Source organism: Mustelus asterias, chromosome 25, assembly GCF_964213995.1.
Source record: "Mustelus asterias chromosome 25, sMusAst1.hap1.1, whole genome shotgun sequence".
NCBI lineage: Eukaryota > Metazoa > Chordata > Chondrichthyes > Carcharhiniformes > Triakidae > Mustelus > Mustelus asterias.
Genome location: NC_135825.1, coordinates 37,745,455 through 37,765,390, shown reverse-complemented (window position 1 = coordinate 37,765,390; position 19,936 = coordinate 37,745,455). Strand labels below are relative to the sequence as shown.

Here is a 19,936-nt window from a genome sequence, read left to right as displayed (position 1 = left end):
TGATGCTCAGCCTCTGCGAGGTAGAGGTCAGTATGTCAGACAAAAACAGCACCATCGTTGTCAGCAAGTTTGATCACAGGGTCAGGGTTTGACCTAAGAGAGTGGAGTGCACTAAGTTCAGAAGGGGACAGGTTAGAATGGGTGAGAGGAGCAGAAAAATTGAGAGGCCAATGTCATGCACTCAGCTCTCAATAAAAAGATAAACAGCAGATTGGAGGCCAGAGGATGGTGTCCCGGTAGAGGGAGATAACTGGAGGTGAGAGAAATGGTTCACTGAATGGGAGGAGGACTCCTGCTCAAGGAAGTAAGCATAAAGACAAAGGCAACAAAAGAAGAGTTCAGCATCATGCCGAGTCCAAAATTCACTGAGGTGAGCACATTGAAACTGAGCCCATTGCTGAGTACATAACGTCTGGCATCAGAGAGGGGAAGGTGGGAGGGTGTAGTGAATACATAGCAAGGGATGGGAATAGAAGGAATGGCGCTGAGGGATGGGAAGGTGTGGAGGATCTGATGAGCATTGGTGTCAGTAAGTTGTTGGAGTTCACATTCCTTAACACCTGAAAGGAAAGAAAAGGCTTCTGGAGCTTGTGTTCCTTAACATAACTTCACTCTGTTCTCTCTCCCTACAGATACTGCTAGACATGCTGAGTTTTTCCAGCATTCTCTCTGTTTGTTTCATATTCCAGCATTCACAGTATTTTGCTTACTTATTTTAAGCAGTTATAGCCCGAGAAGAATAGTGCACACAAAAATGCAGCATCAATCTGTTACATTTGTATGGAAACTTCATTAATCAGAATTTCTACCATCAGATAGTCAAATTCCACAATTAGTGCATATCTCTCCTTAAAACGTACCTTGGACAGAACAACATTTCTTAATTATAGTACATTCTATACCCAGCTGGCATGAGGCCAGGAAAGGTTATTTTTCAATTAAATTAAACAAATACATTGGCAAAAGGAAAATAAGAGACTACAGTTATGTTTTCAAAATTTATTTGGCAATAAAAGAGTTACTGACCTAAATTTGCTAATGGAGCAGTGGAGGGGGAGGAGAGTAACTGGTTGTCTGAGTCCACAGGACCCCCAATAGAACGTGCATGAAGCCATTCCTTGGTGTCTTCCGGTTGCAAACTTGTTCCATACCTATAAATGAAGTAAGGCCAAATACGAATAAGTCAATACTTGACGAATGTGGAAAGAAAGCTGAGAATGTGCAAGTTAATGGAGTAAAAACATACATTAATGTATCAGATCACAAGTATTATTTTTAAATGCTGTTGCCACTATATAATGAGCTTGAGACAGGATAATTTTAAGTGGTGAACCATAAATGTCATTAGCATAACTAGAACATCTTCACAATGTATCACACGGAACCCAGACCCAAACAGATATCCCTTTTCCCAAACAGCAGCCTCTTTTCAGTTGTTTGCTGAACCCTACACTACTCTACACAGGTTCTGAACCTTTGCAGTTTCACCAGAAATGCCTTTCTGATCGAAAAGAAAGAAGTGCAGTTAAACCAGAGGGAGGAAAAAAAATGTTGATTTATCCTTCAAACGTAAGAAACATAACACAGAATAAACTCTTCCAATGTGTGTAATGGCCATCACCAGAGTCAAACTCCTGCCTTACTCACTGAGGACAGTAAGTAGTCTCACAACACCAGGTTAAAGTCCAACAGGTTTATTTGGTAGCACAAGCTTTTGGAGTGTCTCTCCTTCTTCACTCATCTGAAGAAGGAGTGACACTCTGAAAGCTTGTGCTACCAAATAAATCTGTTGGACTTTAACCTTGTGTTGTGAGACTACTTACTGTGCTTATCCCAGTCCAACGCCGGCATCTCCACATCATTACTCACTGAAGGCCAAGAGTTTGCTGTTTGGACCATCTCTGAGCTACACAGAACATATAGTGCTTCCTTCATAATTCTCATGCAGTCGAGTACAAACTAAGTTAAATATTTGCTTTCCTTTATGTACAGTACATTCCAATATAATGACAAATTCAAAACTTGCCTTGGTTTAAACTCACATAATGAGACATAAAGGAAAAGATTGGAGCTCATATTGAGACAAATTGTTGAAAGGATAGGCCCAGTCCATAACAGTACAGTAGGAACACTGGGGCGGAATGTTCCCGTCCCACCCGCGATGGGAATCATAGCAGGCAGGACACGGACCATGCAATGGTCCATTGACCTTGGGTGGGATTTTCCGATATTGGGGTGAGCGCAGCTGGAAAATCCCGCCCCGAAGGTATAGGGTGGAATACCAGTGTTATTATGTTGCTGGAATAGTAATCTAGAGATAAAAACAGCAACTGCTGGAAATACTCAGCAGGCCAGGCAGCATCTGTGAGAAGAGAAACAGAGTTAAGTTTCAAGTTAATGACCTATTGTTGATGCCAGGGATTGGTGATGATTGGCGTTATGCGTTGAACAGCATGTGAGACTGGTGAAGCAGTGGCTAAGACATGGCATGCGAAGCTATATTCATTAATTTTGATCATCTATGTATGTCCATTGGATGACTTGTGGCTTGCTGGTCTACTTGCTGGGTTGGCCTCCACAGCCACAAGCCCCTTATCCTATCTGAGGGTAACCCTGGATGGCATTCTGCCCCCACCCTCAACCCCGCAGAACCGTGGTGCTTCTCCTCTAATCTACCTCCACCACTAAGGCCTCCATCACTACATATGTGAACCTGGAACCCTCTCACTACCTTCGTGTTCCATTTTTTTCATTTACAAATGCAGCAATGCATTCAGCAGCAGCCCCCCGTAATTTAGGACAATTTCCCTTTCAGAAGGACAGACTGCCTTTAAGAAGAGAAGGCTCGTCACATCATGGCCGGAACTCTACCACAGATTCAGCGCGGGCGAGGGTGCGACAACAGAAATCTCCGTTAACCTCAGGCTGGAATTTCCAGGCGAGGTTGTAAATTCCCACCCTATCTAGTCACAGAAGATTGGAGGGTGGCAAATGTGCCTTTGTTTAAAAAGGGCTGCAGGGAAAAGCCTGAAAACTACAGGCTGGTGACCCTCACATCTGTGGTGGGTAATTTGTTGGAAAGTATTTTGAGAGACAGGATCATTTAGAAGCACAAGAACTGATTAGGGACAGTCAGCATGGCTATGTGAGTGGAAAATCATGTCTCACAAAATTGATTGAGTTTTTTGAAGGGGTAATCAAGGTAGATGAGGGCAGTGAAGTTGATGTTGTCTACATGAACTTTAGCAAAGCCTGTGACAAGGTACCGCATGGTAGGTTGTTGCATAAGGTTAAATCTCACGGGATCCAGGGTGAGGTAGATAAATGGATACACAATTGGCTTGATGACAGAAGCCAGAGGGTGGTTGTAGAGGGTTGTTTTTCAAACTGGAGACCTGTGACCAGCGGTGTGCCTCAGGGATCGGTGCTGGGTCCACTGTTATTTGTCATTTATATTAATGATTTGGATGAGAAGAGAAGAGGCATGGTTAGTAAGTTTGCAGATGACACCAAGATTGATGGCATTGTGGAAAGTGAAGAAGGTTATCTTGGATTGTAACGGGATCTTGATCAATTGGGCCAGTGGGCCGACGAATGGCAGATGGAGTTTAATTTAGACAAATGCGAGGTGATGCATTTTGGTAGATTGAACCATGGCAGGACTTACTCAGTTAATGGTGGGGGGGGAGGGGGGGGGAGGTGGGGTGGGGCATTGGGGAGAGTTACATAACAAAGATCTCGGGGTACAGGTTCATAGCTCCTTGAAAGTGGAGTCACAGGTGGACAGAGTGGTGAAGAAGGCATTCAGCATGCTTGGTTTCATTGGTCAGAACATTGAATACAGGAGTTGGGTCATCTTGTTGAAATTGTACAAGACATTGGTAAGGCCACACTTGGAATACTGTATACAGTTCTAGTCACCCTATTATAGAAAGGATATTATTAAACTAGAAAGAGTGCAGAAGAGATTTACTAGGATGCGACCGGGACTTGATGGTTTGAGTTATAAGGAGAAGCTGGATAGACTGGGACTTTTTTCTCTGCAGCATAGTGGTCCATAAAATAATGAGGGACATAGATCAGCTAGATAGTCAATATATTTTCCCAATGGTAGGGGAGTCTAAAACTAGAGGGCAAAAGTTTAAGGTGAGAGGGGAGAGATACAAAAGGGTCCAGAGAGGCAATTTTTTCACACAGAGGGTGGTGAGTGTCTGGAACAAGCTGCCAGAGGTAGTAGTAGAAGCGGGTACAATGTTGTCTTTTCAAAAGCGTTTAGACAGTTACATGAGTAAGATGGGTATAGAGGGATATGGGCCAAATGCGGGCAATTGGGATGAGCTCCGGGGTGTATAAAAAAAGGGTAGCATGGACAGGTTGGGCTGAAGGGCCTGTTTCCATGCTGTAAACCTCTATGACTCCATGTGTTATTAGCACATGGTGCTCAACTCCTTACTGAGTGCTGAGACATTTGCAGTCTGGACCCTCCTCGAACGAACACCACAGAGAAATTAGGAGGCAACACCAAGAATCTATAATTCAAGATCATATCAATGTTTACAAAAACAGCTGGTATGGATATGTTAAAGTAAAGCTGCTTGAGATTGGGGAGGAAAAGCAAGGAACACCAGCATAATAGATTGCAAAGGTGTTGAAGGATGCGGGTGAATAATTGTCAATTGGAAAAGTCAGTTTAGGCATTAAGAATGAAGGAGTAAAGAAGGAATTGTTCTTTTCAAGTCAAGTCAAGACCACAGAATACTGTGTGCAATCTTGGGCACCCCACTAAAGAAAGAACATTAAAGCCAAGACTGTCCAGTGCAACTGGGATGAGTTGGAAAAAAAGAGCTTGGGTAACGAGGATCAAACAATGCAGAGAATGTTAAGAGGTGTTTTAACTGAAGATTCTTTAAATTATGAATATTTATGGTAGGGGCAAAAAAACATTTCCTCTGGTTGGGCAATGGTCACACAGAACTCTGAAATAAAAGCAACAAAATGCTGGTAATACTCAACAAATCAGGCAGCATCTGTGGAGAGAAACAGAGTTAACATTTCAGGTCAATAGGAAGATCATCTTGATCTGAAACGTTAAATCTGTTTCTCTCCACAAATGCTGCCTGACCTGCTGAGTATTTCCAGCATTTTTGTTTTTATTTCAGTTTTCCAGAATCTGCAATATTTTGCTTGTGTACAAGTCAAAAAGAGACCCTTCATTTGAAGTTAAGACGACAAGGAAGGAGATCAGCGGAACATTTCTTTATGTAACACTGTTAGAACATGGCATCTTTCACATTAAGGTGTTGTTCATAGAATCCTACAGTGCAGAAAGAGGCCATTCGGCCCATCGAGTCTGCACCAACCACAATCCCACCCAGGCCCTATCCACATATCCCTACATATTTACCCACTAACCCCTCTAACCTATGCATCCCGGGACACTAAGGGGCAATTTAGAATGGCCAATCAACCGAGCCCACACATTTTTGGACTTTGTAACACATCTTTGTTGTTGATGCAGAGAAAAATGCACTTTTAAAGGTACAGGCAGACACTTGAAGCAAAATAAGATACAGGGGGTCGTCCTAGCACAGGCATAAAGCTGTTTGAACCCTTTCTGTTTTATAAACTTCTATGGCTTTCAGCTTAAGTGCCTTTAAAAGATTCATTTACCTTTGTTTAAGCTGCTGTGCATCATTCCATAGTGGAGTGAAATTGTTTTTCTTATTCAAGAAATTGTGATGCAGTTGATTGTATTTTAGATATTAATTCCATCTTAATAATGCATTAATAATGGCTCTTTCATTTAAACTGCAATTTACAGTTTTCTGGAATTAACCTAGCAAGATTGCTGATAAATTAATCAGTGAATTCAAGTTGGAAGTACATTTTGTTTACAGGTCTACTCAATCTGTTATAGAAAGACCTCAAGTTAAACGTCAATAGAACTGAATATAAGGCAGGGTGTATAACTGGAAGCTAATGTGATACCATTTGTTTTTACTCCCCCCACTTCCAAAGATGGATTTCAACTTCAATGCATTTATTGATAAGACTCCTTTAGTTTATTAGTGTCACAATTAGGCTTACATTAACAGTGCAATGAAGTTACTGTGAAAATCCCCTAGCCGCCACATTCTAGCACCTGTTTGGATATACTGAGGGAGAATTTAGCATGGCCAATGCACCTAACCAGCACGTCTTGTGGACTGTGGGAGGAAACCAGAGCACCCGAACGAAGCCTGCGCAGATGCAGGGAGAACATGCAAACTCGCACAGACAGTAACCCAAGCTGGGAATCAAACCTGGTGTCCCTGGCGCTGTGAGGCAGCAGTGCTAACCACTCTGCCACCCTGCTGCCGTGGTGGAGCTGTTTCTCCTGTTCCTGGTTTTATAATTGATAGTATTCAAAAAAAATTGCATGTGCAATGTGCATTGTAAAATTACACGAGAGAAAATTCAAAGTGAAAGTTATTTGACTGGTCAATTTATTGTGCTTGTCTTCACAGGTCTTCAAGCCGGTCAGATGTATCCAGTGGTGAGTTATCAGATTTCAGATTGCTTAGGAATGTAGCTGAAGTTCATCCACATCTCAATACTCCATACAGATAAAGATAAATAACAGAATCATAGAGTCATACAGTGCAGAGAAGGCCTTATGGCCCATCGAGTCTGCACCGACAGTAATTACCACTTAAGTCACATGAATCCCATGTTCCAGCACTTGTCCCATATCCTTGAATGCTATGATACTTCAAGTGCTCATTCTTCATAATGGTTGTAAGGTTTCTGGCCTTCACTACCTTCCCAGGCAGTGGATTTCAGATTCTCACCACCCTCCGAGTCATTTCTTTTCTCAATTCCCCACCCCTCACCCTAAAACTGTGGCCCCTCGTGATTGACCGATGAACCAAGGGGAACAGCTGCTTCCTATTCACTCTGCACAGACTCCTCATAATCTTAGACACCTCAAACATGGGATTCTGAAATGACTGATTGGGAAATCACAAAAAAAAACCAAAGTCATGCGTCAGCATTAAGCGCATATGGATTTATACGACATGGTCATGGATAATGTGAAGTCTCCAGTGCAGCACACAACACTTTTATGAATGGGTTTGCTTCACTTGCTAATCATATTTCATTATGGAAAGCTTGTGATCCACATTATGCACCTACTTACTAGGCCTTTAGAGCAACTGTAATGTGGTTTTAAAATATGATTTTCAGAAGCGGAGGCAACTGTATCACTTAGACCATCTTTTTGAGACTATTTGTAGTTTATTCTGTCCATTTAATAACACAATTCCTTTATTTTTCAATATGATTACCGAATTCAGTTTTCTTCCATCCAAGAAAATTGTGTTTCTTTAGTGGTCAGCTTGGTGTCTGACGTACAGGAAAAAATAGGTTTCAAATTAGGTTCCATTAAATAGGAGTCCTAACGCTGCACCACTGTAACTAAACGGCACTTTGGTCTAGAATTTAGAAATTGATATAACAACTTGAAACAAACTGCACCAAAAGGTAGTTTACCTTAGTCCTTTTTTCGGCAGAGTATTTCTGTCACGTTGTGCACTACAAAAACAAATAGGGAACACTGATACAACATCATACACAAGTACAGACAAAACATCCACAACACAGGTACAGAATTACTAACATTTTCACGGGGGAAAAAATAGATAATTTGATGGAGTGGGATTAAAATGAATGTGGAGGAATGGTTTATGTTTACACAGTCATGCCAGAATTCCTTCAACTTTTGACTTGATTGTTCATTTCTTTTGGATTCCTGGGTCAAATATTATCCTCAATCAGAAGATCCAGGCAGTGATCCTAATTGTTAATCTAACGCTCAAGACAGCTGTTTGAACATGCATTAGACCTGCCCCAGCACAACATTACCTCTATTGTCCTTGTCTGTTCCTGCTGGGTGCTTTTTTCATCAAGACAGGCTATGAGTTATGATGGTCTACAAACCCAATCTATAGCAATCTACAGCACATAATTGGAACACCAACAAATTATGCCTTACATTATTCATTTCCTCAATTATTTATATATTATAAACTTACCTTATATTGAACAAAAGCTACATTAATTATTGGGATTATTTTGCAATTAATTCTGTTCTCAGAGTTTGTAGTGCTTTGTTAAAAAAAAGTACAATTATAAAGCAACGGTAGAACAAGGTACGGAATTCCGGCCTTTCATAAGAACATAAGAAATAGGAGCAGGAGTAGGCCATCTAGCCCCTCGAGCCTGCCCCGCCATTCAATAAGATCATGGCTGATCTGACGTGGATCAGTACCACTTACCCGCCTGATCCCCATAACCTTTAATTCCCTTACCGATCAGGAATCCATCCATCCGCGCTTTAAACATATTCAGCGAGGTAGCCTCCACCACCTCAGTGGGCAGAGAATTCCAGAGATTCACCACCCTCTGGGAGAAGAAGTTCCTCCTCAACTCTGTCTTAAACCGACCCCCCTTTATTTTGAGGCTGTGTCCTCTAGTTTTAACTTCCTTACTAAGTGGAAAGAATCTCTCCGCCTCCACCCTATCCAGCCCCCGCATTATCTTATAAGTCTCCAAAAGATCCCCCCTCATCCTTCTAAACTCCAACGAGTACAAACCCAATCTCCTCAGCCTCTCCTCATAATCCAAACCCTCATCTCCGGTATCAACCTGGTGAACCTTCTCTGCACTCCCTCCAATGCCAATATATCCTTCCTCATATAAGGGGACCAATACTGCACACAGTATTCCAGCTGCGGGATCCTCTAGTCCTGCCGATGACGCACCCCTACTGCGGGTTTCCCGGCAGCGAGCGGTGCATTCAACCTCGTTGACAATGGCAGGTCCAGAAGTTTCTACCACTGGCCAATGGCAGGCCGCCTCCGCCACTGTGAAACATGCAGCGGAGTGCATGGCAAATCCCACCCAAGAGGAAGTCCCCGGATTTTTACTGTGATCTATTTTGAATTCATCCTGTTAATTCTTTATGAAAATCATTTCACAGGGCAAAGCAACGTCCAACAAATTTAAACATACACAGGTTTGGCATCGAATATCAGGCAAAACATGTTGAATATATTTCACCTGAACTTATCTCATCAGGTGACTGCTTTTGGTGAAGCAAAGGTTTATAGAAAAACTGTTTTGGATGGTTATGTTGAAGAACAAGTGGAAATTCCTATCACTTACTGGATGCCAGGAGCAATCAAAAATAATGCCCTGTCATCCAGCATTATCAAACCTGAAATTATCCTGTTGGCATTTTGCTGCTCCATCCACTCGACTCAGTCCATTGTCATTTAAGCACATATTAAATAGCAACTATCACATGATCAAAAAGGTGGATTAGAACACCACTGCTGAAAAGAAACCAGTCACTTCTTCTGAAGCGCAACACCATCATTTTCAATATAGCAACAACAACTTGATTTATGGCAAGTGTTCATTGGGAACAGTCATGTTGTGATAATGTTATTGGACTAGAAATAACGCTTTGAAGACAAGAGTGTAGACGACAGCTGGAGAAATTTAAATTCCATTAAATAAGTCTGCAATAGAAAGCTAATTTCAGTAATGGTGACCATGAAGCTATTGGATTGTCGTAAAAAAAATCATCTGCTTTATTAATATACTTGAAGGAAGGACATGGTCTATCAAGCCGCTGTATTGTATCAAATTGCTACACGGAAGTCAAATAGGAATGAAAGCAATTGACAATCAGGCATACCCTGTCCAGTCAATCCTGTAAAGTCCCCTTCGCTAACATCTGGAGACTTGTGCTATAATTGGGAGATGTGACTAATCAAGCAACAGCATGACATCGGCATACAGAATCATACTTTTACAACTAATGTTCTAGAATTCAGCGTCACCATTCAAGATGTGTTCTGTCCTCTATAGTTAAGTTATAGACGCTATAATTAAGAAAACCCACCAATGCCTCTACTTTCTCAGGAGGCTAAGAAAATTCAGCAGGTCCACAACGACTCTCACCAATTTTTACAGATGCACCATAGAAAGCATCCTTTCCGGATGTATCATAGCTTGGCAGGATTCCTGCTCTGACCAAGAGCACAAGAAACTACAAAGGGTTGTGAATGTAGCCCAGTCCATCACGCATACTAGCCTCTCATCCATTGACTCAGTATACACTTCCCGCTGCCTCGGAAAAGCAGGCAGCATAATCAAGGGCCCTATACCTACTCTCTTCCACCTTGTTCCGTCGGGAAAAAGATACAAAAGTCTGAGATCATGTTCCAACCGACTCAAGAACAGCTTCTTCCCTACTGCCATTAGACTTTCAAATGGACCCATCTTAGATTAAGTTGATTTTTCGATGACTGCAACACTATATTCTGCACCCTCTCCTTTCCTTCTCTCCTATGTACTCTGTGAATGGTACGCTTTGTCTGAATAGTGCACAACAAACAATACTTTTCACTGTATCCTAACACGTGACAATAATAAATCAAATCAAATCCTCATCTAAGCTACATCTGTTTCATTTACCGATCAATGTGAAAAATCACCCAGGTATCCACTGTTCACAAAAGGCAGCAAAATCCAACCCAGCCGATTACTGTCCCTTCTGTATAACTCTCAATCCAAATGATGGAAGACATCATCGACAGTGCAATCAAGCAGTACTTACTCACCAATAACCAACTCATTCTTGTTCAGTTTGGGTGGTGTCAGGACCACTCGGCTCCAGATCTCATTACAACCTTCTTCCAAACATGGACCAAAAATTTAATTCCAGAGTTGGGGGACGAGATTTTCCAACTGCGTTCGCCCAGAAATTGGAAAATCCCACCTGAGGTCAATGAACCTTTCCATGGTCCGCCCCTCGCCTGCTATGATTCCCGTGGCAGGCGGAATGGGAAAATTCCCCCCGAGGTATGTTGGTAATAAAGCAAGATTTGCATAGGTGTAGCTTCAAGCACCCCTGGCAGAGTGAGAGCTATAAGGGCTTTGGTTCACAGGGCTTCGGCGAAAACAGGCAGAGGCAAGGAAGGTTGTTATTTTTTTTCCCAAAACTATAAAGGAAATGGCAGGTATGAGTGAGAGGCCAGTTTGCTGCATTCGATGTGGGATGTGGGAGTTCCTGGAGACGACTTGCCTCCCGGAGGTCCATATCGGTGCCAGATGCATGGAACTGCAACTCCTGAGGGACCGTGTAAGGGAGCTGGAGCTGCGGCTCGATGACCTCAGTTTAGTCAGGGAAAATGAGAAAATAACAGATAGAAGTTATAAGCAGGTAGTCACACCGGGGCCTCAGAAGGAAGACAAGTGGGTCACAGTTAGGAAGGATAAAAGTCAGAAGGGTGATGTACCAGAAAGTACCCCAGTGGCAGTCTCCCATAATAGTAAGGGCTGGGCAACAGATGGGAGAGGGGAAGGGAGTGAGCAGTCAGTGGAGGGATCCCCTGTGGTTGCCCTCCAAAATAGGTATATTGTTTTGGATTCTGTGGAGGGGGATGACCCTCCAGGGGTAAGCCACGAGGACCAGATCGCCTGCACAGAGACAGGCACAGAGGCCCAGAAGGGAAAGGAGGGGATTAAGAGAGAAATAGTGGTGGGGGATGAGATGGTGAGAGGCACGGACAGGCGGTTCTGCGGGCGCGAACGAGACTCCAGGATAGTAGTCTGCCTCCCTGGTGCCGGGGTACTGGATGTCTCCGAGAGGGTAGGAAGCATATTAAAAAGGGAAGGTAATCAAACAGATGTAATTGTACACATTGGTGAAAATGACATAGGTAGAAAGAGCAGGGGGGTCATACGAGAGCAATTCAGGGAGATGGGTGCTAGGCTAAAAAATAAGGCCTCTCGGGTAGCAATCTCTGGACTGCTCCCGATGCCTAGTGCTAGTGAGGCCAGGAACAGGGAGATTCTACAATTGAACACGTGGCTAAAGGACTGGTGCAAGAGAAAGGGTTTCAAATTCAAAGATCATTGGGAAGTCTTCAAGAGAAGATGGCACCTGTATGGAAAGGATGGGTTACACCTTAACTGGAAGGGCACAAATATCCTGGCTGGGAGTTTTGCTAGAGTGTTTCGGCAGGGTTTAAACTAGTGTGGCAGGGGGGTGGGGATCAAAACAGTAGGTCAGTAAGTTCTGAGGCTGGGGTTGAGCTGGGGGCCAGGGCAAGGCTAGCTAAGAAGAAGAGCATTCTGGAGCAGGATGACCTGAGTGGGCCTGGAGGTCTGGAGTGCATCTGCTTCAATGCGAGGAGCGTAACGGGTAAGACAGATGAACTTAGGACCTTAATGGTTACGCGGAATTTGGATGTGGTTGCGGTGACGGAGACATGGTTAAAAGAAGCTCAGGACTGGCAGCTGAATATTCCGGGGTATAAGTGTTTTAGGCGAGACAGAGGAGGGGCTAAAAAAGGTGGGGGAGTAGCAGTATTAGTTAGGGAGCATATTACAGCGGTGCAGAGGGTGGACAATTTAGAGGGGTCATGTAATGAGTCGCTGTGGGTGGAGCCCAGAAACAGGAAAGGTGCAATCACTATGCTGGGGGTATACTACAGGCCACCCAACAGCCCACGGGAAGTGGAGGAACGGATATGTCAGGAGATTCTGGATATGTGCAGAAAAAATAGGGTTGTTGTAGTGGGAGACTTCAATTTCCCTGGTATAGACTGGAAAGTGCTTAGGGCTGGCGGTCTGGACGGGGAGGAATTAGTAAAATGCGTACTGGAAGGTTTTTTGGAACAGTATGTAGATAGCCCAACTAGAGAGGAGGCTATACTGGATGTAGTCCTGGGAAATGAGCCCGGTCAGGTCGTCAAAGTTTCAGTAGGGGGACATGTGGCAAATAGTGACCACAACTTTGTTAACTTTAGGATAGTAATGGACAAGGATGAGTGGTAAATTGGGGGAACGCTAACTATAACCGGATTAGGCAGGAATTGGTGGCCGTTGATTGGGAGAGGCTATTTGGGGGTAAGTCCACGTCTGGCATGTGGGAGTCTTTTAAGGAACAGTTGATAAGGCTGCAGGACAGGCATGTGCCTGTAAAAAGGAAGGATAGGAAAGGTAGGATTCGAGAGTCATGGATAACCAGGGAAACTGAGGATCTGATCAAAAAGAAGAGAGGCGTATGTTAGGTCCAGGCAACTGAAATCAGATGCAGCTCTGGAGGAATACAGAGAGAGTAGGAAAGAACTCAAATGGGGAGTTAGAAGGGCAAAAAGAGGTCACGAAATGCTCTTGGCAGACAGGATTAAGGAGAATCCTAAGGCATTTTATTCATATGTTTGGAACAAAAGAGTTGTCAGGGAAAAAGTCGGACCTCTCAGGGACAAAGGAGAGGAATTATGCTTAGAACCCAAGGGAATAGGGGAGATCCTAAATGAATACTTTGCGTCGGTATTCACAAAGGAGAGGGACTTGTTGACTGGGAGTGTCTCAGAGGGAGGTGTTGACCTGTTAGAGAGAATCTCCATTACAAGGGAGGAAGTGTTAGGTTTTTTAGGTAACATTAAAACTGACAAATCCCCAGGGCCTGATAGCATCTATCCTAGACTGCTCAGGGAGACAAAAGATGTAATTGCTGGGCCTCTGATGGAAATCTTTGTCTCTTCATTGGACACAGGTGAGGTCCCTGAGGATTGGAGGATAGCGAATGTGGTACCGTTATTTAAGAAGGGTAGCAGGGATAACCCGGATAATTATAGGCCAGTGAGCTTGACGTCCGTGGTAGGGAAGTTGTTGGAGAGGATTCTTAGAGACAGGATGTATGCGCATTTAGAACGGAACAATCTCATTCGTGACAGACAGCGTGGTTTTGTAAGAGGGAGGTCGTGCCTTACAAATTTGGTCGAGTTTTTTGAGGAAGTGACAAAAACGGTTGACGAAGGAAGGGCCGTGGATGTCGTCTATATGGATTTCAGTAAGGCATTTGACAAAGTCCCTCATGGCAGGTTGGTTAAGAAGCTTAAGGCTCATGGGATACAAGGAGAAGTGGCTAGATGGGTAGAGAACTGGCTTGGCCACAGGAGACAGAGGGTAGCAGTCGAAGGGTCTTTTTCCGGCTGGAGGTCTGTGACCAGTGGTGTTCCGCAGGGCTCTGTACTGGGACCTCTGCTATTTGTGCTATATATAAATGATTTGGAAGGAGGTGTAACTGGTGTTGTCAGCAAGTTTGCGGATGACACGAAGATGGCTGGACTTGCGGATAGCGATGAACATTGTCGGACAATGCAGCAGGATATAGATAGGCTGGAAAATTGGGGGGAGAAATGGCAGATGGAGTTTAATCTGGATAAATGCGAAGTGATGCATTTTGGAAGAACTAATGTTGGGGGGAGTTATACAATAAATGGCAGAGCCATCAAGAGTATAGAAACACAGAGGGACCTAGGTGTGCAAGTCCACAAATCCTTGAAGGTGGCAACACAGGTGGAGAAGGTGGTGAAGAAGGCATATGGTATGCTTGCCTTTATAGGACGGGATATAGAGTAAAAAAGCTGGAGTCTGATGTTGCAGCTGTATAGAACGTTGGTTAGGCCACATTTGGAGTACTGCGTCCAGTTCTGGTCGCCGCACTACCAGAAGGATGTGGAGACTTTGGAGAGAGTGCAGAGAAGGTTTACCAGGATGTTGCCTGGTATGGAGGGTCTTAGTTATGAGGAGAGATTGGGTAAACTGGCCTTGTTCTCCCTGGAAAGACGGAGAATGAGGGGAGACCTAATAGAGGTGTACAAAATTATGAAGGGTATAGATAGGGTGAACAGTGGGAAGCTTTTTCCCAGGTTGGAGGTGACGATCACGAGGGGTCACGGGCTCAAGGTGAGAGGGACGAGGTATAACTCAGATATCAGAGGGACGTTTTTTACACAGAGGGTGATGGGGGCCTGGTGGGGTGGTGGAAGCAGACACGCTGGCATCGTTTAAGACTTACATGAGCAGTCTGGGAATGGAGGGATACAAACGAATGGTCTAGTTGGACCAATGAGCGGCACAGGCTTGGAGGGCCGAAGGGCCTGTTTCCTGTGCTGTACTGTTCTTTGTTCTTTGACTTCAATCAGGATAAGTGGAAAAGTTGGGAATCATATCTAGCACAAAGGAAGATGGTTGTGGTTGCTGGAGGCCAATCATCGTTGCCTTAAGGATATCACTGCAGAAGTTCCTCAGGGCAGTGTCCGAGGCCCAGCATTATCAGCTGTTTCAACACTATTTTTCCCTCCATTTGCTGATGATTTCATACACAACTACACAGATAATGAAGCAATCTGGAGGGAATTATCCCATCCTACCTGCTACAGGAATTGTAGCGGGCAGGGAGCAGACCATGCAAAGGTCCATTGACCTTGGGCGGGATTCTCTGGTTTTGGGGCAAGCGTGGCCAGAGAATCCCACCCTCTATGTCTGCATACAGCAACACAAGTTTCTCTTTTGGGGTGACAACAGAGAAAAAACACTCACGTTACACAGGTGCCTGGCAATGACACAAAGGAGAAGCTCCCCTTAAAGGCATTATCACCATTGCTGAATCACTGATAATCAATAGTTAAGGTTGGGCAATAAATGCTGGCACAGCCAGGATGCCCAGCTCCAGTAAAAACATAAAATAAAGCCGACTTGCCATAAGCTACAGAAATCAGCATTCACTCTGCACCACCTGACCATTCATCCTCTGCGAGCAGTAGACCATTCTCAGCCGTCATGGGTCATATTTAGTATGTCAGCTAAGACTCTCACCAACTCTTACAGATGCACCATAGAAAGCATTCTTTCTCGTTATATCACAGGTTGGTATGGCTCCTGCTCTGCCCAAAACCGCAAGAAACTACAAAAGGTCGTGAATGTAGCCCAATCCATCAGGCAAACCAGCCTCCCATTCGTTGACTCTGTCCACACTTGCTGCTGCCTCGGAAAAGCAGCCAGCATAATTAAGGACCCCATACACCCGGACATTCTCTCTTCCACCTTCTTCGATGGGGAAAAAGATACAAAAGTCTGAGGTCACGTACCAACTGACTCAAGAACAGCTTCTTACCTGCTGCTGTCAGACTTTTGAATGGACCTACCTCGGATTGAGTTGACCCTCACTATGACTGTAACCCTACATTCTGCACTCTCTCCTTTCCTTCTCTATATACAGTATGCTTTGTCTGTATAGCGCACAAGAAACAATACTTTTCACTGTATCCCAATGTGACAATAATAAATCAAATCATATGCCGTTTCTATCTATTTAACTTATGCATCACATTTAAACTGTTGCTTCTTAATAATTCACTTAATAAACCATCTTTGACTTTGATGTGCATTTAGGCTAAATCTGTGACTCCCAATCTTTAAAGTTACAATAATCGATATTAGGAAAGGGATACCACAGCCGCTGAGATCATGGGTGATGTTCATTGTGATCGCACCTCTGAAGATGCCCAGAAGTGCAATAGTAAGCTAAAGGAGGGCTGTGCTATGATGATGTGGCATCTTGGGCACACAGTTTTAAAAAATGGCAAAGGAAAAAAAGAGCTTAATGATGAAATCATCACTGGAGTGAGTGCTGAGAGAAATCGTACGCCAGAATTGTGGTGTAACTGAAAGAATTGGAAAATATTAAAAGTAAATGACATTTTAAGATGTTAGCGTGGATTTAATTTGACCAAAATTTACTTGTACAAATCTGAACTGCACTGAAGAAGATGTTTCGCAAAGATAAGCTTCAGCCTTGACGTTACGTCTGATAGGATGTCTAGCAGAAATCCAATTTGAACCTTTCAAAACACTTTGCTCCAGAGTTAAATTAAAACTGCTAAAAATATCAAATTAAAGACACGTTTTATTGACTGTTTCTTCCAAATTAGGTGAAATAGAAACCATCAGAATTGAACAATGGTTAGTCGAGAAAAAGACCATAAAATATAGGTGCAGAATTAGGCCATTTGACCCATTGAGACTGCTCCACCATTCAATCAAACTTATAAGTTTCTCAACCCCATTTTCCCGCCTTTTCCCTGTGACCTTGAACCCCTTACCAATCAAGAACCTATCTATCTCTATCTTAAATATACTCAATGACCTGGCCTCCACAGCCTTCTGTGGCAATGAATTCCATAGATTCACCACCCTCTGGCTGAAAAAATTCCTCCTCAGGATGAATAAAAGAGATCTGTGAACGAATGTGTTGTCTTTTCTGCAGTTAAAGACTGCAAGCCTGAAGGTTTTGTTTAACCGTGAAAGCTGACTTTTCAAGTTAAAAAAAGAATTTGGAAAAATTGTTTAATATGGAGTTGTTTTTTCCCATTGAATCCCTACAGTGCAGAAGGAGGCCATTTGGCCCATCATGTCTGTATCGACTCGCCAAGAGAGCAGAAAAGGTTTAATTTAAAATTACGTGAAGTGAAGCAATTGTGAGATTGATAATGTTTTGCCCTTGCAATTAATCAGCGAAGTTGACCCTTTCTGCTGCCAGCTGTTCTTTTTAATTAGCCAAACAAATTTCGTATTGCCAAATGGATATATTGGACATTATTGAATTTTCAGTTTCTAAATATACAGAAATGTTTGGGCAAATTAACCATTTCCATTTTTGGGCAGAGCCACAATGTGTGTGTTTTGTTTAAATAGGTGACAACAGTTCCCAGGGCCATTCTACTACTGATACCTTATAGCAAGAGATCTAGAAGCTTTATGAACTCATCCACAGATGTCGAATGTTACAGCACAGTCATGATGTGAGCTAACTTTGCTTTAAACATTCAGGCCACGTGTTGTCTGTTGAGACAAAGCGCTTGAGAACAGGCGATGAGGAAGGTACCTCTAAATGTGGCATGGTGGCACAGTGGTTAGCACTGCTGTCTCACAGCGCCAGCCCTGGGTTCAATTCCGGCCTCAGGTCAATGTCTGTGTGGAGTTTGCACATTCTCCCCGTGTCTTCGTGGGTTTCCTCCGAGTTCTCCCACACTCCAAAGATGTGCAGATTAGGTTGATTGGTCATGCTAAATTGCCCCTTAGTGTCCCAAGATAGGTTAGATGGATGAGCCATGGTAAATGTTTGGAGTTACATGGCTAGGGTGGGGGAGAGGATCTCGGTAAAATACTCCGAAAGTTGGTGCAGACTCGATAGGCCAAATGGCCTCTTCTGCATTGTAGGGATTCCATGAAACTGATTTCAGGCAATTCTGCCTCTAATGCAAAAGCATAATCTAAAACCAACAAGCCTGGGCATAATTGTTTCTGAAATTGGAAATAAATTGATACGACTTCCTGGCCAGAATTTTCTGACCTCGCCTGTGACTGGGATTCTCTAGCCCCTGCTGTTCATGAAGATTTGAGCGGCAAATTCTCTGTTCTCACCCGCAGTGGGAACATTATCGAAGAATTCCATTCGCTATTTCAAGCACTCAAATGGAAATTTACCCACAGTTTAAGAGAATAATGAACTTTTCATTAAAAATACTAACAAGTAAGCAACAGTCTAGTTGGTTCCTGAGTTTTGAAAAATAAAGATTCTTTGTGGCTATAAATTGTAAATTAACAAGACCAATCAGGCCAGCAACACTGATATTTGAATTTTGGGACAATTTTGAAATAATAAAATGACAGGCACATTATAACAGGTTATTTTTAAGGAAGGAAATGACATCTTAAATAAAAACAACCAAGTGAAATACATTAATGCCTGGAATTAAAGGGAATGTTTGCTTTCTGTTTCAAAGATATTAAGAGAACATTGTCTTCTTCTTTCATGTCCCAGTTCTTAAGAGGGCTTTGGTGACCGTGGGCTTTCATTGGATTGGTCCATGATTATGCTTAGCAAAGTAATGCAGTGGTTTGCTATTGTCTTCTGCAGTACTGCTGACCAGGAAACGCTTACTGCCTGCTTTCAGGCATATTGGAAGGATTTACAGGTGGATAGCCAAACTGTTTGGCCACTTTATGAACGCACCTTTCTTGGCTGTCAAGTCCTGGAGTACCAGGCAATAAAATTCCTCCAGGGCTCCTGATGAGATAGTATGGTAAATAATGAAAAGTCCTATTAGGAATAGAAGATAGAGACAGGAATAACACAGCCTCAAACTGGAACTGGGAAACTAGCCCTGGGCGTGGTTCAATGTAATATATCGATCTGGTATCTGTGCACATTTTAGAAAAAGATGGAAAAGTGTTGCTAAAAATTATAAATTGATAGCTTTCTCTTTGGGATATTTTTATCCTTGTAGAATCAGCATAGAATTATAGTAACCCTACAGTGCAGAAGGAGGCCATTCGGCCCAATTGAATCTGCACAGACAAAAACCCACCCAGGCTTCATCCTTGCTAATCCCTCTAACCTATCACATCCTGGGACACTAAGGGTTAATTTAGCATGTCCAATCAACCTAACCTACTCATCTTTGGATTGTGAGACTTCTTATTGTGAAAGGAAACCAGAGCACCCGGAGGAAACCCACTCAAACACAGGGAGAATGTGCAAACTCCACACAAACAGTGACCCAAGTTGGGAATCGAACCCAGGTCCCTGGCGCTGTGAGGTGGCAGTGCTAACCACTGTGCCATTGTGCCACCCCATGAACATTTTTTCAAAAAAGAAAACACCATTTGACAGTTTGGTCATTATCCAAGATGCTGGGGCCATAGAATCCCTACAGTGCAGAAGGAGGCCATTCAGCCCATCGAGTCCGCACCGACCACAATCCCACCCAGGCCCTACCCCCACATATTTTACCCACTAATCCCTCTAACCTACGCATCTCAGGACTCTAAGGGGCAATTTTTAACCTGGCCAATCAACCTAACCCGCACATCTTTGGACTGTGGGAGGAAACCAGAGCACCCGGAGGAAACCCACGCAGACACGAGGAGAATGTGCAAACTCCACACAGATAGTGACCCGAGCCGGGAATCGAACCCGGGACCCTGGAGCTGTGAAGCAGCAGTGCTAACCACTGTGCTACCG

General features: G+C 43.5%; 1 protein-coding gene across 1 annotated transcript in view; it reads right to left on the bottom strand.

Annotated features, from left to right (window-relative positions):
* The window catches only part of LOC144511897 (neuron navigator 1-like), a 520,961-nt gene that overhangs the window by 120,192 nt on the left and 380,833 nt on the right, over nucleotides 1–19,936 (bottom strand). Inside the window, exons 8-9 of the mRNA XM_078242330.1 lie at nucleotides 7,534–7,575; nucleotides 1,027–1,151 (exon numbers count right to left, since the gene is read on the bottom strand). Of these exons, the coding sequence (XP_078098456.1) occupies nucleotides 1,027–1,151; nucleotides 7,534–7,575 (167 nt within the window). The remainder of the gene's footprint in view (nucleotides 1–1,026; nucleotides 1,152–7,533; nucleotides 7,576–19,936) is intronic.